The 23,664-nt window shown below is 44.4% G+C and overlaps 1 protein-coding gene across 5 annotated transcripts in view; it reads right to left on the bottom strand.

Moving 5' to 3' along the window:
- Nucleotides 1-23,664, bottom strand: part of PICK1 (protein interacting with PRKCA 1) — a 422,731-nt gene that overhangs the window by 152,266 nt on the left and 246,801 nt on the right. For all 5 annotated transcript variants that reach the window (XM_069639885.1, XM_069639883.1, XM_069639884.1 and 2 more), the window contains one exon: nucleotides 19,231-19,281. In XM_069639885.1, the coding sequence (XP_069495986.1) occupies nucleotides 19,231-19,281 (51 nt within the window). The remainder of the gene's footprint in view (nucleotides 1-19,230; nucleotides 19,282-23,664) is intronic.

The raw sequence follows: 23,664 nt of genomic DNA, 5'->3' as shown, positions 1-23,664 counted from the left end.
AGTGTTGCCATGTAATCCTCCTGTGTGAGCAGGGGGATTACCTCCTGAAAAGTCAACACCCGAAATTTTTGAGGTTTTACAAATTGGTTCGCTGGGCGCAGATCTAATACAGGGCGCATGGTTAGATCCTTTTTGGGTACAAGGAAGTACACTGAATAAATACCCTCCTTTACCTGTGATAGAGGCACAACCTCTATGGCTCCTTTTTCCAGCAGCAGTTCGACTTCCGGAAGAAGGATGGAGAGGTGTTCTGGTGATAGCCGTCTTCCCCTTGTGGGTCTGAATGTTGGGGACCGACTGAATTCGATGCAGTAACCGTGGGCTATTGTTGACAGTACCCAACGGGCTGTGGTAATTCCCTCCCATGCCCGCAGAAATGATGTTAACCGGCCCCCGACCAGAGATGCATGGGAGGGGACCCAAACTTTTGGGTCATTTGGTGGCGGTAGCCGGGGAGCCTCTAGGAGTGGGGCCCAGACCTCTTCCCTTGCCACGAAGTTGTCCTCTTTGAGCATACTGTCCACTGGTTCCCTGAGGGGAGGTCCAGTTGCTGGCTGAGGTGCATTGTTGCAGAGTTAGTCGTTGTCCACAAAAAAAGTACCTGTTGCCATAACCGCGCTTATTAGGAGGTCTTGTGATTTGGTCCAGGGTTTTTAATACTTTGTGTTCTTTCTTAGCTGTTTCCAGTGCGTCATCAACCGCCTTACCAAACAAGTTTGAGTCTTCAAGGGGTTTGTTGATGAGGGAGGCCTGTCTGAGCCAAGCATGTCGCTTAAGTAGTACGCCCTGGACTAGGGAACGGCCAGCCGTTTCTGCAGCATCCAAGGTGTTCTTCATGATGCTCTGGTTTACCTGGGTACCTTCTTTCACAGTGGCTATCCGGGACTTCTTGTAGGCCTTCGCGCAACAGTCCCCATTGGGCATCAGCGTAACTACCCAACAAGGTTGTATTGCTGGCAATACGCGTGGCAAAAGCTGCCGAGGATGTAATCCTCTTCCCTAAGGCATAGAGCTTCTTCCCCTCTTTGTCCGCAGGTGCTTCGCTAGTAGATAGCGTAACCCCCCGCCCTTTTCCTCGTGGTATTTTCTACCAGGGAATCTGGTATGGAATGACCCCTAATATATAAGGGATCAGAAGGTGAGGGGCTAAAAAGCTTCTCGATTCTTGGATTGACACCTCTAATGCAGGTGTAGATAAAGAGGGAACGAGGCGTCTCTTGATTGAGGCGAGGAGGGGTATGGCTTGGCCAGGCAGGCGGCTTTTCCTTGATTATTCCTGAACAAAATCTACTTCTGGGGTAGTCTCCCCCGTATCAATTTGAAAACGTGCTGCCGCCTTGCGTAGCATTGCATTAAATGTGGGTTGATCGTCCACAGGCGAAGATTCTCTGACCGGCCTGGTCTGAGGAGTGTGCAGATCCAACACAGCAGGGTCTGTTGACACCCCTGGGGACTGCCAGAGCTGTGGTTCACATATGTCTGGGTCTTCCTCAAAGTCCCCTACAGGGTCTTGTAAATCTTCAGTTTTTAGGAATTCTTCATCTTCCTGAAAGTGAGGATCCTATGTGTCTATTTCCTCCTCAAGTGGGTCAAAAAGTCTTGGGAATTTGGCTCTAGGGTCTTGAGGGAGCACCTCCCTTGGCCTTTTAGGTGAATTGTGTTCAGAAGTGGACACAAACCTATCTAGCCTGTCCATACATAATTTAAATATTTCCCTAGTCCACTGGGATGACCCTGAACTGTTTAGTGGCGGAAAGGCTTGCTCCTCCGCCTCTAGGCATTGAGATCTCTCCCATAGAGTGGAGGATATACCCCCGTTGCCCTCTGAGAAGCCTTCCCATGGGCCCGACAAAGTTCCGACATACCCTCTGTAGATTTCGGCGTCTCCCTGACCTGAGCGGGCTTTGGGGACTCCTTCACCAGCCGTTTCTGTGAGTCTTTGGAGACTATTCTAGCTATGCTTTCCAAGACTAACTTCTGCGCCGAGGGCTGGTGGTGAATAGTTTTCGGCACAGCCGGAACCTTACCGTCGAAGAACGCCTTCTTCCGAGGCATTTCCACGGATGTTTTAGTGGTAGCGCCCTTAGTTGTAGACGGCTCAGTCGCTAGGCGTGCATGCTGCTGCGGGGACAGCTGCCGGCCCTTACGGTCGGTGGAGGCAGCCGGTTGATTTGGAGTCTCCATTGGCGCTGAGGTCTTCTTCAATTTACTTGACGAATGGCGGTGGGTTGTGCGTTTATTGACTTTTTCGTGTGCGTCAGCGTCACCGGGGTGTACATCCCCATAAGCAGGGCGGAGCCGAGCTTTTCGGGGCCGGGGACAGACGCGATGGAGCGGGAGCACTCCAATGAGAGGTCAACAACCTCCGTTACGGAGGTAGCGTTCTCACTATCCCCCTCGTCACACTCGGTGGCGGCCGCCGTGGGTGAGGAATCAGCCTGCGACATGCCGTAGGCTGCCCACCTTTTGACCCTGCGTTCCTTCAAAGTTTTTGGACGAAGGAGCTTACAGGCCGCACACTCGACCTCGTTGTGGTCGAGGGGTAAGCAGCGGTTACACCGCTTATGCTTGTCCTTCCACAGAAATGTGCCCTTACAACATGGGCAAAATCTAAAAGGAGTCCTCTCCATAGCTGAGGACGTAACCAGTGATAACGACCCAGAAGGAAAGGGGGGGGGGGAGAAAAGGAAAGGCATTCTAGTAGAAGCAGGTATGCCCACCCCAACCCCCACCCTCCCTACTGTGTAGGCCGGGCCACATGTTCGGCAGCGCCGATAGGATCACCTCCGTCGAAACTGCCGACGAAGATCTTGACTCGGCGGGGAAATTGAATGGCCATCGAAAGAGGGCTGGAGGTGGTATAAGTTAACAATAACTGACAAATCGACCAAGGGTCAAGTAAATGGTAAATGGCAATGTCTCTTACGAGCTCTGCATAAGGAGACCAGTATTCTGGGCAGAAAAAAACAATCTGAGGGACCTCGACGCGCGAGCGATTTTGGGTAAACTACAAGTCACTATAGGGGTAGTATTGCAGACACGCCTATGTCGACGTCCCCTTTTTGACTTTCGAAAAACAAGATGCAATACTCCGCTGTGACCACTGGATGTCAGACTATGCACAGCATGTGATTCTAAGCAGATTAACAAACATCAGAATCACGTTTATTTCTTAGTCACTTCCTTTTTCCAGTTAGTGACTTCCTGTGTGCCAACTCGAAGCTCGCTCTAGTCTCTGGGTGTGGCTGCCTATTTAAGCCACGCCCAGAAACCAGCCCATGCTTCGCGTGCTCTCTGTTGCTGAGTGCACACGCACATCTCTGCTCGATTCCTGTACCGGCGAACCTAGCCGTTTCTCTCTGCGGCTCCTCGTTTCTGCAATCCAGCGCTGCAACACCTAGAGGAGTGAAGAACAAAAATAGTAAGCCTGCGCTCCCGACTTCCCCGTCTCCCGCACTACATAAGACTAATTACTCCCCTCCGATCCTAAACGTCACAGCCACTCCTCAGACTCCTGTGAGGGAACACAAACAGAAAGGAGATTAGCTGTGAAATTAACGCCTATACGCTCCACTCCCAACACATTCTGCTACCTGCAAACTTTGACCTGTGTTCACAATTTACCTGAACAGCTCCAGAAACAGTGAAGTAACTGGTGATCTGCATCTTCCGCACCTGCAACTTACCTGAACAGCTCCAGAACCAGTGAAGTAACTGGTGATCTGCATCTCCCGCACCTGCAATTCCAACGTACCTGAACAAACCTGGAAACCAGTGAACTAACTGGTCACCGCTGCACTTACCTGTGAGACTTATCATTGGGACTCAGTGTGTTCAGCAGAGCTTCCATCAGCCGCCCTCTCCATTCGAGTACAAGGCAGCGCCCAAGACCAAGTGGGAGAAAGCTGGTTCCTTGAATGACCGAAGATATGCACCCCTGCACTAGCAGGATGGAGAGCGCACCAAACTAATTTATAAGGTGAGACACTATATCTGGAGGGTGGAGAATAGGATGGAAGGGGGGTAAATAGTGTCCAAGAACTTCCCTAATCTCCTTTTTTTTGGCAGAACACCGTCCCAATTAACCTGGGGCATAGGAAACATCAAGGCAGAACAGAAGGACTCCCTTGCTCCCACAGAGAGACACAGGTGAGCGTGACAGTAGCGTGATTGAGCAGTCAGGCTTATCTCAAGATGGGTCAATGTAAGCTGTAGTAAGTTACGCAGAGATTCACAGTGACAAGTATTCAAATAAACTCTTACAAGGTTTCTTGATTAAACAATTATTAATTTAATTAACAGTCTGTTAAAGTAAGCCTTCTTCAGAAGGGGCAATATAATAGTAACACACTAATACACTCCAAAATACACAGTCTTAATATTTCTAAATCAGTAAGTACCCTTTGGGGATGGCACACAGACACTTCCTACAACCTCAGGTGACTTTAGTAACAAGGACACTGTAGACATTAATATACTACTGTTGGCATTTAGAATCAGACCTAAGAGTTTGTCAAAGAGAAACGTTATTAGGACAAAAGAAGAGAACTTGCATAAGTTCTTTTGAAAAAACCCCAATGCAAAGTTAGTTAATCCCTTCCTGGAAGGAAGAACAAACACAATGACAGAGGGAAGAACAGTCATTCAGGGAGCCAGGCTAGGCCAAAGTCAATTGGGCAAACGTCTAGGTGAGCTGAAGCACTTCTCAGAGGTAGGTAAAAGTCTTGCACAATGTTTTTAGAAGTCTTTGTAGAAAAGAAGAACATCATATGTGGGGCCACAAGCGGTTTAGCCTTGTGCAGCAAAGAAGCTATCAGCAACTCTACAGAGCAACCACAACACGTCTCACTAACAGAGAGCAAGTGCAATTACACAACACGTAGTACGTTCTCTTAGACTGTACAGTACCTTTGGTTAGAAGAAAAGGCCTTTGGCTGGCTTCTCTTCCTGTGCAGCTCTGCAGAGCCTATGTTCCTGTGCTTCAGTCGTGGGGACAAGAGGGAGGACTCCTGCACTGCAACGGGACGATCGGCAACAGAAAAAGACAAACTTCTATTCAGTGGCACTTCACGATTTCAGCTCCTCATATCTAAGCAAACAGCAACACTGCTGACTCTTGGCTGTCGAGATGGGCTTTCCTTGCATCTGGGGTCCAGCACTCTGTTGAGGTGGCTCAGGCTCGGTCAGTCCTGCTTCCTTGGAGTCCGGAGGATCTTCCTGGAGCTCTTGGCCAACTTAAAAGCAACACACCCAAACCGGTGTTCCTCTCCCTGGCTATTCGGTTCCAGCAGCAACTGCAGTGGAATTTCAACCAGCTCAGAGAGGATGTCCAGGTGGCTTACTTTGTAGTTGATTGGTCCCACCAACTCACGGGGTCGAGGCAAATTCAAAGTTTTAGCACAACAGCAGGGCTTCACCGGGCAAACCAATGCTCCAGGAGTTGCATCAGGCGTCTCTTCCAAGTTCTTCTTCGAATTCCTTCATTCAGTGGTCGACTCGGCCTTCCAAGCCAAAAAGCCTTGCCTTTTCTGCAGGTTTCACCCATTCATTCCAGCCTAGCTGTGAGTTTCCCAGCAGGTTGGCATTCCTTGCCGGACATCCAGCCGGCCAATCACCTAAGAGTGCATTCCTGTCTCCTAGGAAATTATGCACAGGGAGTTTCGGGCACCTCCCTCACTATCTGCCCCCACCAGACACCCAGGAGCCAGAGGCGGACTTCATTCATGAATCCCGTAAAAGGAAAAGCAAACAAAGGGACCAAACCTGGTTTGGCACACAGAGTAAATCTGAAGTAGGACCTTTCCACAAAGAAATGGCAAAAAATGAAGACTGGGGCCATTTTGACTAAAATGGCACCCTTGGGTGTTTTACTGCAGCTGCGAACGCAGCCCCTCAGTAAATGCACCCCACGGTAGTTAAAAGTAAACCACTGCCACCAGCCATTCATCGAGGAAAGGGCAACATAAAAAATGTTACATGAGAAGCTAGTCAAAGGGTATACTAAGTAACCCCTCCAGGACCCTATTGTAAGGTAGTGTGTGCTGTGTCTAGAAAGTTACAATGTAAGTAAAGTCAATTTCACTTCACTGCTCTTGGAAACAGTAGTTTATCCAAGAGAAGGTATCTAAACCTTTGAGAAATCTGAAAGACTTCCCTTTTCCACTGCACTAAAGGTGCTGTGTGTCACAATGTAAAAGATGATGCTTATGGAGTTGGTCAGACTCCATAACTAAAAGAAACAGAGTTAAAAATCACAGTCCAGCAAAAGATCTGGGGGTTTCTAAGGTAGAGAGGAATAAGCACATTTCTGAGAATGTTCCCTAACAAAAGTCAAAAGAAACAGAGTCCAAATCACAGAAAATACAAGAGAGAGTGGGGAAAAAGTCTTTCTCCCTCCAGGTTAGAGATTAAAAAAAGTCCTAAAGTCCAGCAAAAAACTGCGGCTCTCTAAGGTATAGGGGAATTAGAACATTTCTGAGAATTCTCCCTAACACTTGCAGATCTCCAGAAGTCCCTCTGCTGTGTTTTGGCCCATGGACCGGTGGGAACAACCTGTTGTGACCACTACTCGAGGGTCCATGCCCGCTGAGCCATTGGAAGTGTCCTAGCCCACCCGGTGGACTGGCCAGTACTCTCCTGGGCTACTCTCTGCACCGTGCACCTTAGAACTCTGCAGTGCTTCAACTTGTGAGACAAGACGGCTTCCCCTGCAGTTGCTTCCTTCCTGACCGAAGAGGAGCTGTGCAGGGTCTTGTTCTTGACAAAAGGATTACTTTCCACTCCCTCATCATGCTGACCACCACTGAAAACGGCCTTCTTCATGTGCTGGAGGTCACCTGCTCCATGAAGGTCTTCCTCCTGCTTTGCCAATGGTGTCCCAACTGCCATCTCTTCAGTACTGTATCGCCAGAGCCCGAAAACCACTAAAAAGCTGGGCCCAAACCAACCACCTAAAGTTACCTCTGCGCCTGCTGCCCGTGGATCTCTCTCGACAGGACAAGGCATAGAAGTGGGTCCAGTAGATTCTGGAACCCATGAAGTAGTTGCTGAAGAAATCAGAGTAAGGAGGGGGTGGGGGCGGGGCTAGGGGGTGAGTTTGCATACCTATCCTGCCCACAATAAGATTGTATGGGTGTAAAGTCCTAAACCCTACCTCTCCCTTGCCTTGCCTTGCCTTGCCTTGCCATATGTGGTAGTATGGCCATGAGTACCCCACTGAGCTTTCCTTAGAGTGGTGAGATTGGGACAGGAACCTACAAGAACTTCACTTACCTTAATTTTCTGTTTCTGGAATATTTACCTGAAACTGGTGGCTTCGCGAACTCTTGTTCGCAAATCTCAGTCAACCCTCCCGACAGAGTACAAAGTGATTCTTGTGATAATGGTAAATCTTAGGGCACTAGGCTCCATCTCCTAGCAGGGCAGGACAGATTAAGAACTAGGGATCTGAAACCAGGTTCTAATGTGTGAGTTCTAACTGTTGTATAAAAAGTTGGGTGTGTTAAGGATTCTAATCGGGCATCACAAACCGGACCAGGACCCTTGCCCTTAGCCTAGGATGTAGTGCTCAATTAGAATACTTTTTCTTTATTTCCTAGAACTCATATTGAGCTGGCACCCAACCCGTCTCACACCCCCTTTTACAAATACCCTGGGTCACAATGGACCATGAACCAGGCCGTTTGGTGGGAATACAATATTTATACAGTTTAAATTCAAAGAAAATCACACATTTTTAATATTGGGCAGAAATCACCAATGGGGTGATAATTACAATGTAAAATGATGAAATACACTTGGTTGACCTTCTACTAGAACATATCCGAAGCACAGATGAATAGGAGCAATTTTACTGTTTGGGTAGCTAGCACCCAAGTTAAGATTTCCCCCTGCAAGGCTCCCTCTAACCCCAACTAATCGAATTATCAGTCAGGTTCACAAATGCATTTATTTTCTGGTTTTCTTTTTTTATGTGGAAACTGACAATGGCCGATCTTGGCATGTATTATTCATACATTGTTACTTCTTTTAAACTTCTGTAACTTATGGTTTCATTTAAGCCTTGAGGATGGAGCGAGTCTCAGAAATGCATCGGATTTTGAGCCATATCTTGACTTAGGAACGGCTTTGCTGTATATAAACCGATTTGAATACATGCTGACATTGGACTGAATTTGTTTTCAACCTAATTTAAAAAGTTGCACGAATGACTCACCATTTCTTAAGAGAAACAGAACATTTATGAGTGAATACATTTACCGACATAAGAAGTACCAAAACTATTACTAAAGTGAAGCTCGATTTTGAGCTACATGAGAGCATTAGGCATTGCTTAACACCAAACTTTTTGTTTTTTGGGAATTTTGTGGATCCCAGTGTCAGAGGATCGACTAGAAACTTATAGCTCCTATTTAACTGAACTAATAACACATAAGCAATAACGTACTGATTAGTGAACTTATTGTGGTGCCCGCCTCTCTCCCTGTTTTTTCATTCTAATAGTTTACTAACCTGCCTCCAAATGGTTCTAAATTGGCAATTGTTCTCCTCACATGGTTTACCCTACACACTTGCCTAAAGAATTGCTTTTAGTATTGCTTATAATTGTCTAACTGTTTCAAAGGTAAAGTGCTGGTGTTCTGCTAGCAGAACCCGCAATCAGTGAATATACGGCATACATTACTCACCGTAATCTTATTTCTGATGCTTGTATCTGCTTAGATTCACATGCTATGCATAGATCGACATCTAATGGTAGTCGCGAAGTATTGCATGACTTGTTTTCAAAATTCGAAAAGGGACACACTGTCAGGTTTCCTTCTCTTATTCAAGTTTCCTTTTCATTATTTATCCTTTTCAGATTAGCTTTGTGTGGGTGGGAAGTTTTCCATTATAGTTGGTTAGGCCTTAACTTGATGATTCAGAATCCTGGTTCTGACCCAAGGCAAGATGGAGCCTCACAGTGACAGCTCTGATTGGCTAGAAGACAATGCTGAACAACAATGAACATTCTAAACTGTCACTCTGTGCCTTTCATCATCAAAACCCCATCTGAGAGGACGTGTTCAGTGGCTGCTCCTGCTTTAGTATTAGGCCTGGTGGATTTTATCCTTCAGATCTCAGCAGTTGAGCGGCTACTTTCTTGGGGGTTCAGGAGAAGTCTTCAGCTGGCAGGAATTCGTTTTGGAAGATAGGAAAAGCAGGAAATCTTTGTGAATTCGCTAAGGAGATAAGTGACTTTATTTCTACTGTAAATCTGTTCATCTTAAATACAGTCTCCTTGAAAATTCGTTAAAAGTAGTGTTTCAACTAAAACAATTGAACTATCGGTGTGCGCTTGTGTTTCCAGTGTGGTGTTCCTTAGCGCGAGATTTTGACTGTAACGTGCGTATTCAAGTGAGCGCGTGCTTTCTAGCGTTTGTATTCCGAGCGCGAGCAGAGGTTGGTCTCGTGCCATTTTAAAAGCGCGTGTGTTTTATTGCGCGAGAGATCCTTTTCGCCAAAAGCTATACGCAGCGTGAAAACTACAAAGCGCGTGTGAAATACAAAGCGCGTGTGAAATATAAAGCGCGTGTGAAATACAATGCGCGTGTGATTTTTAGCGCGAGTATACAAAGCGCGTGTGAAGTATAAAGCGCGTGTGAAATACAATGCGCGTGTGATTTTTATCGCGTGTGTACAATGCGCGTGTGAAATACAATTCGCGTGTGAAATATAAAGCGCGTGTGATTTTTATCGCGTGTGTACAAAGCGCGTGTGAAATACAAAGCGCGTGTGATTTTAAGCGCGAGAATCTGTTCGTCGCGTGCCTTGTGAGTGCGCGTGTGTTTTTTCCATCGCGAGTAATTTTGCGCGTGACAATCACTTCGTTGCTTTTGAACTCAATAGCGCGGGTGTTCTTATTTCGCGTGTCTCGCAGGAGAATATTATTGCGCGTGTGGACCATTGCGCGTGTGAATTGTTGCGCGTGTGGATTTTTTGCGCGTGTGGATTACTTGGATCGCGCGTCTTCATCCGTTTGCGCGTGTTCTTCAACCAGGAAGATTTCTATGTGAAGTTCAACGATTAATGGAAATAACCTGCGTGTGCAGTTAGCACGTTTTTTCCTCTTTCTTCAAGGATTCAAAGACTCAAGATAATTATAAATAGTTTGAAAAGTTTTGATATTACAAGAAAGAACATTTTAAAGACAATCTAATTGAACTACCAGTGCAAGTTGGAAATAAGACAAACAAAGAACTAAAACTTCCAGTTTTGCCTAATGTAAGAAGTTGGTGGGAATTTCTAGTATCGCAAGTAAGAGAGATTTTCAGCTTCTTATCCGCTTCTCTAAGAAATTTCAAGAGAAGAACCAGGTAGGATTCTCAATTATTAGTTAAGGATTAATTACTTCCCATTCATAAGGTTAAGTAAGTGAATTAAGAAAGTGTATATGTTATTCTTTATCCTCTGCAGGTTCAGCACTGATTAGCCTTGACACAGTCTGCCTGGTGTTGTTTTGTTGTCCCATTCCCCCTTTCCCTTTGGGGTGTAGTTTACAGAGCTGTATTGAAAACTAGTTCTGGGAAATACATCTCAGGGGGATTGTCGGGGGTTCAGCAGCTTCCGCGGATACAGGACCTCTCAGCCTGACAGAATGAAAGGCCAATAATTTAGTCCGCCCGAGCTGTCATGAACCCCGACGAATCCATGGAGATGTTAGGATCTTTGATTAGGGAGTTACGGGAGGGGTTGAAAATTTCTCGGGATGAGAATGCTTTACTTAGTCAAAAGGTGGATGACTTAAGTGTTAAAGTTACACAAATTCAACAGAGGGGAGAAAGGAGAGAGGATGAGGTTTCAGGGGGCGCAGGTTCTCCACCAGAGTTAGAAAGAGAAGATCAGTTACCACACATACAACGGGCGCCTACAGTGGCAGAAGGGGTAAGGAGTATAATTATGCCAGTGCCTTTGGCGTCCCCAGAACGTTATCATGGGGATTCCAAGAGATTTAGGGTGTTTTTAACACAATGTGAATTACATTTTATGAGTAGACCAGAATTATTTCCATCGGATGCTTCTAAGATAACATTTATGTTGTCATATCTTTCTGGGGAAGCATCTGCTTGGGCTGGGTTGTTGGTGAGTCAAAAGAGTGCGGTTTTAGAAAATTATACCAACTTTTTAGAGATATTCCGAAAAATGTTTGATAGAAGACAGCTATCTCTGGAAGTGGATGGTGAACTTTTAGAATTAAAACAAGGTAATAGAGACTTGATTGCTTATATAACACAATTTAAGTCCCTTGTGTTAGAAAGCAAGTGGCCCGAGGCTAAACAAGCCTCGTTGTTTTATCGGGGCCTTAGAGATGAGTTAAAGGATGCCTTGTCTGGAGTAGTTGAACGCCCTCCTACTTGTGAAGGTCTGATTGATTTGGTTATTCAATTGGATTTCCGTTTGAGTGAAAGGAAGGCAGAGAGACGTCATGGTCAGAGTGATGTAAAGTCTATACTTAGAGTAGATAGACCCAAAATAGAGAGTAGACCCAAAGGGAATAATTCATCTCCAAGAATCAGAGGCCCGTTAACAGTGGAGGAAAAGACTAGGAGGAGAGAGAATAATTTGTGTTTATACTGTGGAAGAGGTGGGCATTTTTTAGGAAACTGTCCTTACACTCCCAAGAAGACTTCTTCCTCAGCAGTCAAGGTACAACAGATCGCCAATACGGTGCAGACAGCGGTTCCTCATATAACCATAAATGTATCCTTATTTTTTGATTTGGAGTGTAAGGGAAATGGTCCTGTAATGATTGACTCTGGTGCGACTGGGAATTTCATGGATTGGGGTCTGGCCAAATCGTTGGGAATTCCAATTATTCTGAAGGAGGTTGTAGAGCAGGCTAGGGCTGTTGATGGTACATGTTTATCTTCTGGTCCTATTACTCATAGAACTGGTTCTTTAACTTTGGAGTTATCAGGAGGTCACAGAGAGATAATTTCATTTGAGTTAATTGATGCCCCTTTGTTGAAGATTATCTTAGGCATGCCTTGGCTTACTCTTCATAATCCCCTAATTGATTGGAGTGCTAGGACAATTGACATGCAATCTGATTTTTGTAAAGAGAATTGCTTTTCAGGAAGTCTCTTAGAGGAAGAGGTAAAACAAAGTAATTCTGTATCTAGTTTTCTGGCTGAGACTGGAATTGGAGGTCATGATGTGGGAGCTGTAGTGGGTCAACTTCCCCAGTGTTACAAAGATTTCTGGGACGTATTTGATGAGAAAGTGGCAGGAGAATTACCACCCCATAGATCCTTTGATTGTAAAATTGAACTGGAGCCAGGAACAATTTTGCCTAGTAGTAGGGTATATGCTCTTACTGAGAAAGAGAATGATTATTTAAATGAATATTTGTCGGAAAATTTGGCCAAAGGATTTATTCGTCATTCTAAGTCACCTGCGGCCTCTCCTTTATTTTTTGTACCAAAACCGGATGGCTCGCTTAGAACTTGCATAGATTATCGAGCAGTTAATAAAGTCACTATTAAGAACCGGTATCCTCTTCCTCTCATCTCAGAAATGCTTAATCAAATACAAGGAGCAAATATTTTCTCTAAATTAGATCTGAGAGGAGCTTACCATCTTGTACGTGTGCAGGAAGGGGACGAATGGAAGACAGCGTTTAAGACCAGATTTGGGCTGTTTGAATATCAAGTTATGCCATTCGGTCTATGTAATGCTCCAGCGGCTTTCCAATTTTTCATTGATGAGGTTTTTAGAGAATTCTTGGATATTTTTGTTGTCGTTTATATCGATGATATTTTGATTTTCTCTTCTGACCTAGATCAACATCAGAAACATGTGCGCTTGGTGTTACAAAAATTGCGAGAAAATCATTTGTTTGCCAAATTGGAAAAAAGTCAATTCCATACCGATTCTGTGGAGTTTTTAGGTTTTATAATTTCACCTAAGGGTTTAGAAATGAATCCTAAAAAGGTGCAAGCCATTCTTGAATGGCCCCCTCCTACTAAGGTTAAGGAAATACAAAGTTTCTTAGGGTTTGCCAATTTTTATAGGAGATTTATAGAAGGTTTTTCTCGACTGGTTGCTCCTATAACGAGACTTTTGAAAAAAAGAGTGAAATTTGACTGGGACCTTGAAGCAGAAAAGGCTTTTCAAGAGTTAAAACAAAGATTTACTTCTAGTCCAATTCTAATTCATCCAGATCTTTCTAAACCTTTTTTTGTGGAGGCGGATGCTTCAAATTTAGCGTTGGGGGCGGTGCTTTCTCAAAGGAATGAAACTACTGGTCAAATACATCCAGTTGCATTCTTTTCTAGAAAGTTTTCTGCTGCTGAAGTGAACTACACAATTGCTGATCGGGAACTGTTAGCAATAAAGTCCGCTTTTGAAGAATGGAGACATTTTCTTAAAGGAGCAAGACATACAGTAACGGTCCTTACTGATCACAGAAATTTATTGTTTTTAAAATCTGCAAGAACTTTGTCTCCACGACAACTTCGTTGGTCTTTGTTCTTTGCAGATTATGATTTCATTGTGACTTTTAAACCTGGAAGTCAGAACAAAAAAGCTGATGCGTTATCTCGCCAATTTCCTGGAAGTGAAGACAAAGAGATTATAGAACCAGAACCTATAATTGCTCCAGAACGTTTTTTGTTAGCTGGAGCCATTAAAGAAATGGATTTTTTGAATGAAGTTCGTCAAAATATGTCCTTGCAGAAGATGGAGGAGTGGGTGAGACTGGATCCAGCTAGAAAGTTGAGACAATCTTCCTTTTTTTGATAATAAGCTTTATGTACCTACTGATGAGTTGAGAGAAAAGGTTTTGAGAAATTGTCATGAATCCATTTTAGCAGGACATCCTGGGTTCAGAAAAACTCTGGAACTGGTTCGAAGAAATTTTTGGTGGGAAAAAATTCGCCAAGACACATTGAATTTTGTTAAAACTTGTGTAGTCTGTGCACAAGCGAAAAGTCAAGTTGGGAAGCCGCATGGTTTATTGGAGCCGTTACCTGTTCCTCCTCGTCCTTGGCACACAATTTCTATGGATTTCATAGTAGATCTCCCTCAAGATAAGGGTTGTACTACCATTCTTGTTGTGGTCGATCTTCTTACTAAAGAAGCACATTTTTTACCAATAGAGGGAGAGGTTACCGCGGAACAACTGGCTCATAGTTTTTTGCAAGGTGTAGTTCGACTACATGGACTCCCAAGTCAAGTTATCTCTGACAGGGGATCTCAATTTATTTCAAAATTCTGGAGGGCCTTCTGTAAGAAACTTGGAGTGGAAGTTAGTTTGACTTCTGGGTATCATCCGGAAAGTAATGGACAAGTGGAGAGAGTAAATCAAGAATTGGAGAAGTTTTTAAGGTGTTATTTACAAGCTAGAGAGGAATGGGTGGATTTGGTGTGGTTGGCAGAATTCTCTTACAATAATTGTGGAAAAGATGCTACTTCTATGTCCCCTTTCTTGTTGGGTCGTGGGTTTCATCCTCGCTTTCTGAGTTTTGAGGTGTTGGAGGAGGATTCAGGGAATCCTAGAGTGGAAGATCGCTTGTTGATAATGAAAAATAACTTGGATAGAGCAAAAAAGGTTCTGGGAGAAAATAAGTTGAAATATAAGAGATATGCCGATTTGAGAAGAAAAACTGGTCCTGAATATAAGGTGGGAGACTTAGTTTGGCTTTCTACCCGATACCTGAAAATTAAGGGGAAGAATAAGTTCAGTCCAAGATTTGTAGGCCCTTTTGAGGTAGAGAAAATCATCAACCCTGTGGCAGTACGATTGAAATTACCCAAGCAGTTGAAGGTACATCCTACCTTTCATGTTAGTCTTTTAAAACCAGTTTGTTCAGGAGCTAGATTCAGAACACCACCTTCCCCTGTGATTTTGGAGGATTCATCTGAGGAATTTGTGGTTAAACAAATTTTGGATTCTAGGAAAGTGAGGGGAAGATTGCAGTATTTGATTGATTGGGAGGGATATGGACCGGAGGAACGCTCTTGGGAAGATTCAGTTGATGTACATGCCCCCCGTTTAGTTGCTAAGTTTCACGCTAAATACCCACACAAGATAGGCCCAGAGACTGGGCATTAGGAGGGGGGTACTGTCAGGTTTCCTTCTCTTATTCAAGTTTCCTTTTCATTATTTATCCTTTTCAGATTAGCTTTGTGTGGGTGGGAAGTTTTCCATTATAGTTGGTTAGGCCTTAACTTGATGATTCAGAATCCTGGCTCTGACCCAAGGCAAGATGGAGCCTCACAGTGACAGCTCTGATTGGCTAGAAGACAATGCTGAACAACAATGAACATTCTAAACTGTCACTCTGTGCCTTTCATCATCAAAACCCCATCTGAGAGGACGTGTTCAGTGGCTGCTCCTGCTTTAGTATTAGGCCTGGTGGATTTTATCCTTCAGATCTCAGCAGTTGAGCGGCTACTTTCTTGGGGGTTCAGGAGAAGTCTTCAGCTGGCAGGAATTTGTTTTGGAAGATAGGAAAAGCAGGAAATCTTTGTGAATTCGCTAAGGAGATAAGTGACTTTATTTCTACTGTAAATCTGTTCATCTTAAATACAGTCTCCTTGAAAATTCGTTAAAAGTAGTGTTTCAACTAAAACAATTGAACTATCGGTGTGCGCTTGTGTTTCCAGTGTGGTGTTCCTTAGCGCGAGATTTTGACTGTAACGTGCGTATTCAAGTGAGCGCGTGCTTTCTAGCGTTTGTATTCCGAGCGCGAGCAGAGGTTGGTCTCGTGCCATTTTAAAAGCGCGTGTGTTTTATTGCGCGAGAGATCCTTTTCGCCAAAAGCTATACGCAGCGTGAAAACTACAAAGCGCGTGTGAAATACAAAGCGCGTGTGAAATATAAAGCGCGTGTGAAATACAATGCGCGTGTGATTTTTAGCGCGAGTATACAAAGCGCGTGTGAAGTATAAAGCGCGTGTGAAATACAATGCGCGTGTGATTTTTATCGCGTGTGTACAATGCGCGTGTGAAATACAATTCGCGTGTGAAATATAAAGCGCGTGTGATTTTTATCGCGTGTGTACAAAGCGCGTGTGAAATACAAAGCGCGTGTGATTTTAAGCGCGAGAATCTGTTCGTCGCGTGCCTTGTGAGTGCGCGTGTGTTTTTTCCATCGCGAGTAATTTTGCGCGTGACAATCACTTCGTTGCTTTTGAACTCAATAGCGCGGGTGTTCTTATTTCGCGTGTCTCGCAGGAGAATATTATTGCGCGTGTGGACCATTGCGCGTGTGAATTGTTGCGCGTGTGGATTTTTTGCGCGTGTGGATTACTTGGATCGCGCGTCTTCATCCGTTTGCGCGTGTTCTTCAACCAGGAAGATTCCGATGTGAAGTTCAACGATTAATGGAAATAACCTGCGTGTGCAGTTAGCACGTTTTTCCCTCTTTCTTCAAGGATTCAAAGACTCAAGATAATTATAAATAGTTTGAAAAGTTTTGATATTACAAGAAAGAACATTTTAAAGACAATCTAATTGAACTACCAGTGCAAGTTGGAAATAAGACAAACAAAGAACTAAAACTTCCAGTTTTGCCTAATGTAAGAAGTTGCTGGGAATTTCTAGTATCGCAAGTAAGAGAGATTTTCAGCTTCTTATCCGCTTCTCTAAGAAATTTCAAGAGAAGAACCAGGTAGGATTCTCAATTATTAGTTAAGGATTAATTACTTCCCATTCATAAGGTTAAGTAAGTGAATTAAGAAAGTGTATATGTTATTCTTTATCCTCTGCAGGTTCAGCACTGATTAGCCTTGACGCAGTCTGCCTGGTGTTGTTTTGTTGTCCCATTCCCCCTTTCCCTTTGGGGTGTAGTTTACAGAGCTGTATTGAAAACTAGTTCTGGGAAATACATCTCAGGGGGATTGTCGGGGGTTCAGCAGCTTCTGCGGATACAGGACCTCTCAGCCTGACACACACTGGACGTGGTTGTAATTTTGTATTTTTTATTTTATTGGATATTTGTAAGGTGCCCATACAACAAATGGTGTTTCAAGACGCCATAATACTATACTTAGTGTGACGTCTACTATACCCATGGTGCTTCACGTGTTAAGGTCACAGATTGTTTCATGAGGGAAGTCAGCTTCATCACAAGTTTACTGGAGATAAAACTGGGAATTAAAAGTGTCATGAGCAAAACAGAGAATTGAAATTCTCTAAGCAGTAGCAGAGGAGATTTCAGGTGATTTTTCCATTGTGTTTTGGCATATTATTTCAGAATGAGAATTGAGTTTATTAATATTGTTTGAATCTCATTTATGCAGATACCTGAAGCAGGTTTTAGATCCTGTGTCCGAGTGTGTTATTTTATCCACTTCCCCTTTCCCCCTGGGGTTTCACAGGCTTAGCTGGTAATCTAGTTAGTTGAGAGCACTACACCTTGGTGGGTCTGTGGGGCTCAGCAGCTCCTGCGTCAAATTGAAGATTGGTCATGACAGTGTTTACTTTTAGGTCAACAACATTGCCTATCTAGAGTGATTTCAGGAGACAAGGGCGCATTGCAGAGTCCTGTCTTATTGTTTTATCCACTTCTCCTTGTCCCTTGGGTTTGCAGGCCAGGCAATTGTATTCAGGTATTGTTTGGCAAGCAGGCTTGGCCGGTCTGGTGGGCCATCATCACTCCTGCAGGAATCAAGAGCTGGGACTTGACAGTTTAGTGCGTTTACGAATATATGTGCTTTTGCCGCCGGGTGTCGTCCCCATTACAGGGCCGCCGGGCTGCTTACCGGAGTTGGGGGCCAGCTCGTGGGGATCCGCGGAACCCCGATCGTCCTCTGCATCACTGTGCATGCTGTAGTTGCCTTAGTCAGATTCACATGCAACGTCGATGGATGCCTCAGCCTGCATGCCGTGGGCGGGCCAACACTTCGTGTGGCGATCCTTTAAAGTTTTTGGCTTGAAACTTTGCAAGACTTTAAATGCTTTTTGACGTGGTCTCGCGGAAGACCGTGATTGCGCACACAGTGCATGTCCTTCCAGGGGTACTTGCGATTGCAAGAGGGACATAATGTAAAAGGAGTGTTTTTCATATCTAAATGGAAAGGCAGAATGACTAATAACGGGAAATGGTGTGAGGGGCATAGGCACAATAGATGGAAAGCTTTGATTTAATTATAACCATTAGCATTTCTTTGGCCAGATTCCAGTACATCATTTTTAGCACACATGCACCATCACAGAAGGGGGCCAGCGATATGCAAATCAGTTTTGGTCATGCCATCAATGAGAGCAGCCCAGCCTGTACAGCTAGGCCATGTTATCTCTGCATGGGACTACAAGCAAACCCAGTGTTGGGTCCCTTGCTTGCTGCTTCTAAGGAATCATGCTGTAATTATTAATGCGTACCTTCTTGTAATATTTCCGATATACAAATTACAAGGAACATTCTTGGTTTTGAACATGAGTATGCAAATGGATATTTCTTCTTTGTGAAGAGTGCAGTGGGCTAAAACGTGGGTGTAGACCCTCCAGAGTGGAAGAAATTCCATAGAACAGGACATTTGACCCATGTTCATTCTGAGAAGTGGGGCTCCCACACTTGTGTCTAATTTGTTCTTTATTTTGAGCCTGTTCTACTTTCTGGACTGAGACCTGATTGTACTTTCAGGGATAAATGACTGCTCACAATCTCAATTATTAACAATTTTATTTTTAGCATTTTCAGCAAATTGCATATATTTTTCATGCCTAGCAAGGCACCTTCCTTGTTTCTGACAACGACTTAAATACTTCTGCAACATTACCTTTCAGGTCACACAAGGAAATAAAGATATTCCCCCTTTCTTTTTGCCATGTATTGCTTTCTGCCTAGTACTACTAGCCATGTTTCTTTCTGTACTTCTGGCCTGGTCATTGTGGTTTCCTTTAAATTGCTATTTGAGAATATGAGAATGCAGTTGATGGCCTACTCTTTCCTGGGATCAAACAACAGATGTCATTCACTTATGGCAGGTTAAAAGGCTAACTGAAACTCTGCAGGACCACATTGTGAACACAGCCCTCCCATTTCTCTTCCCAATGGGCTCAAAGGGAAAGAAAGGGATTAAGTCACCCTCACCCAGACAATGGCTGCTTTCGGAGATATCATCTGGGCCTCCGGTGACAGACTGTCCTCTAATTCATGAACACAAAAAGGTACAATGGCAAATGCCATCAACCACCTCAATGAACGGTTATACATATGAACAAACAGGCCAGTTCAGTACTTACAATGCAGCTGTACTCCTCATCGTCCATCTCTTTCACCTTCAGACAGTATGACTGCAAAACAGGGCACAATACAAAGTTAAGAGTTCGAATGATGTTCCTAGCACCTTACTAAGCACAGGGCACCACTTCATCAACACTAAGCACTAAGTCCCCTACTGAAGTTCCATGAGAAAAACATTATTCCCTGCTCCCCAGGATCTTGACAAATACCATTTACAGTGCTTTCAGTACAAATTCCAGGGGGCTGATGATAATTCAAACAGATATTAACCAATTTCATATCTCAATGCACAGGTCTCTGCCTTTAGGGCCATCCTTTGAACATGCCTCTAAAATGTTCCAGGGTCAATTAATGTGATTGGGTAGTTCAACTTTTGCTGAGACTGGGGAATTTCTAGCGCATCTTCCCTTATCAGACAGCGGGGCACAGATAAAAGTTAGGTCTAATCCCATCTACAATCATTTGTGCAATTGGGGTAATCCAGCAAAAAAAGGGACCCAAGATGAGACTTTTCTGCCAGGTCACATCTGTCACACCATTCCAAGCTGCTTTCCACTCCTAAAGAAAAAACACTCCAGGGCGGAGTGCAGAATAGAGAAACAATACTAAAGCATTACATTTAGACCAACCTCTAATGTGGCATTAGGGCACATTTTCCTTTTTTGAAGTCCTGCCGTCTCTTTTTAGAATCCCTTCAATCTCCCCCCACATCCTCCTACCACCACCACACACATTTTAGGTTTTTGGAACTTTAACCTCTTTTAGTTGTCATGGGGACATTTACTGAAGTCCCCCTGTGATAGGGAGAATTCTCAGAAATGTGCAAATTCCCTTCTACCTTAGAGACCCCTAGCACATTTGCTGGACTTTAGAACTTTTAATTTTGAACCAGGAGAGAGTGAGACCCTTTTTCCCCACTCTCATGTCATTTTCTGTGATTTTGACTGTGTTTCTTTTGACTTTATAGTCTGACAAACTCCACAGGCATCATCTCTACATTGTGGCACACAGCCCCTTGAGTGCAGTGGCACAGGGAAGTCTTCCAGCTTTCCCAAAGGTTTAAAAACCTTCTCTTGCATAAACCACTGTTTCCAAGAGCAGTGAAGTGAAATTGACTTTACTCACATGTTTAACTTTCTAGACCGAGCACACCCTATCTTACCATAGGGTGCCGGTGGGGTTACTTAGTATCCCCTTTGTCTAGTTTCTCTTGTAACATTTTTATGTTACCCTTTCTACAATTAATAGCTGATGGCAGTGGTTTACTTTTTACTACCATTGAGTATTTTTACCGTGGGCTGCGTTCGCAGCTGCAGTTAGGCACCCAGGGGTGCCCATTTTTTCAAAATGGACCCGGTCTTCTTTTTGCTTGTTGGAAAGGTCCTTCTTGAGATTTACTCTGCGTGCCAAACCAGGTTGTCTGGCAGGGGGAGGAAGCAAGGGAGGTGCCCGAAACTCCCTGTGCTTAATCCCCTTTGTTACAGGAATGCACGCAAAGGTGATTGGCGAGCTGGCTGTCCTTGGAGGACAGCCACCCTGCTGTGTGATTGACAGCTAGGCTGGAATGAATGGGGGAAACCTGCATAAGAGGCAAGGATTTTTGGCTTGGAACAGAGTCGACCACTGGACGAAGGAATCCAAAGAAGAATTTGGAAGAGACGCCTGCTGCAACTCATGGACCGTTGGTTTGCCGGGTGAAGCCCTGTTGCTGTGCTGAAGCTCCGAATTCGCCTCGACTAGAGAAGTCCTTCAAGGACGACTTCTCCCCAGGGGTTGGTGGGACCAATCAACCCCAAAGTGAACTCGTCTGGACATCCTCTCAGAGCTGGCTTTACTTCCACTGCTGCTGGAACCGAAGTGCCAGGGAGAGGAACACCAGATTGAGTGTATCGCTTTTAAAATCAGACCCGATCATGTGGAAGATCCTCCGGAATCCCATTAAGCAGAACTGACTAAGCCTGAGCCACCTCAACAGAGTGCTGGACCCCAGATGCGAGGAAAGTACATAGTGGTAGCCGAGACCCGTGGTGGTGCCATTTGCTGAGACGCGAAGAGCTGAAACCGCGAAGTGCCGCTGAATTGAAGTTTGCCCTTTGCTGCTGACCTTCCCATTGCAGTACAGGAGTTCCCCGACGTCCACCCTCTTGTTCCCACGACTGAGGTTGCAGGAACAACAGGATCTGCAGAGCTGAACAGGTACAGAAGCCAACTGGAACCATTTCTTCTAACCAAAGGTACTGTAAAACTAAGGGGACTTCTCTTGTTGTGTAGCCTTACATGTTCTCAGTTGAGACTTGTCTTGGTTGCTTGTGTAGCCTTACATGCTCTCAGTTGAGACTTGTCTTGGTTGCTGTTGCAGATTTGCTTGCAGATTTGGCCCTCACGAGCCTCCCAGCTTGTGACCCTACATTAGTTCTACTTTTTCTACAAATACTTCTAAAACATTGTGTAAGACTTACTTGCCTAAAAGAAGTGCTTCAGCTCCCCTGGACCTTTGCCCAATTACACTGGCTGGCCTGGCTCCCTGAAAGACTCTTCTTCCCTCCGACTTTGTGTGTTACATTCCCTCCAGGAAAGGGTTAATTTGCTTTGCATTGGGGGGTTCAAAAGTACTTCCCTGCACCAGAATATTTGTGTGACCTAATTCCTAAACCCATTTCTTTGACACCAACTCAGTATTGCTCTAAATGTACCAGTGATGTATTAATGTCCACAGTGTCCTAGTTATTGAAGTCACCTCAGGGTGTAGGAATCATCGGTGTGCCATCCCAAATGGGTACTTCCTGATTTAGAGAAACTAAGAGTGTGTATTTTGAAGTGTATTTGTGTGTTACCTAAAGATTGCCCCTTCTGAAGAAGGCTTATTCAACTGACTGTTAAATTAATAATTGATTAATCAAGAAACCTTGAGTTTAAGAGTTTATTTGAATACTGGTCACTGTAGACCTCTGTGTAAAAACACTACTGCTCACATTGACTTCTCTTGAGATAAGCCTGGCTGCTCAGCCACACTACCAACCTGTGTATTACCGACTTATGCCAAAGGTTGGGTTCCTACTGCCAGGAGGTCAAGGCTGCTGTAGTCTCCCAAAGGGTACTGCACACAATCTTGCCCAACACCCTTTAACCCTTTTTTAGGGCATGGTCCTTGCTAGCATCTGTAATTTCTTTTTGGCTTCACCTGGGTGCAAGCTGATTTGCCAGACTAGTTGCCCAATGCACCTTTAAATGTTATTACCAGCCATTTGATTTCATGGACTTTCCTTTGTCTAGGGAAACCACAAGGCGGGGCAAAATATTAGCTGTACGCTCATGGGTTCACTTTGGGACCAGTCCTTGTTAGGCAAGATTGTATGCAGTACCCTTTGGGTGCACAACCTTGACCTCCTGGCAATAGGAACCCAACCTTTGGTATAAGTCTGTACTATACAGGTTGGTAGTGTGGCTGAGCAGCCAGGCTTATCTCAAGAGGGGTCAATGTGAGCTGTAGGGGAGTTACACAGATATTCACAGTGACAGGTATTCAAATAAACACTTACACACAAGGTTTCTTGAATAAAATATTATTTATCAGTCAGAGTAAGCCTTCTTCAGAAGGGAGCAATATAATAGTAACACTGAAATACACTTCAAAACACACACTCTAATATTTTTAAATCAGTAAAGACCCTTTTGGGATGGCCCACAGTCACAACCTACACCCTCAGGTGACTTCAACAGCTAGGGTGCTGGGAACATGAATATCTTACTGTAGCATTTAGAATACTTTTAGAAATTGGTTTAAGGAAAAGGTTATTAGAACAAACGAGATCACAAATATTCTAAAGCAGGCAGGTTCTTTTTGATCCCCTAAGCAGAGTCATTCAGTTATAATAGGTTAGGCCAAAGTCAATGGGCAAAAGTCTTATATGGGCTGAAGCACTTCTGGTAGGTAAGTAGAAAAGTCTTTGCACAATGTTTTAGAAGTCTTTGAAGAAAAGAAGAATCAATGGAGGGCCACAAGCTGTTTAGACTTGTGAGTAGTAGAAGATGCAAGCAACTCTACAATGAGAGGTAAGTTCTCTCATACTACAGTACCTTTGCAATGAAGAAAAAGTGCAGCAAATGACTTCTGTTCCTGTGCACCTCTGCAGATCTCACTGGGTCTGGGCCTCAGTCGTGGGGACAAGAGGGAGGACTTCGGAGGACATCTGCACTGCAATGGGACAGTCACCGCTCGCAACCGGCAATCTTTCCAACAAGTGGCACTTCAGTGTTTCAGCTCCTCGCGACTACCGCAAATGCAAAACCGCGGTTTCTGGCTGTCGAGATGGACTTTCCTTGCTTCTGGGGTCCCACACTTGGTTGAGGAGGCTCAGGCTCGGTCAGTCCTGCTTCCTGGGAGTCCAGAGGATCTTCCTGAAGCTCTTGGCCAACTTAAAAGCAATGCACAC

The sequence above is a fragment of the Ambystoma mexicanum genome, chromosome 7q (genome assembly GCF_040938575.1).
Source record: "Ambystoma mexicanum isolate Mex_15411 chromosome 7q, UKY_AmexF1_1, whole genome shotgun sequence".
Taxonomy (NCBI): Eukaryota; Metazoa; Chordata; class Amphibia; order Caudata; family Ambystomatidae; genus Ambystoma; species Ambystoma mexicanum.
The sequence above is the reverse complement of the archived record's forward strand: the minus strand, read 5'-3'. Positions and strand labels throughout refer to the sequence as shown.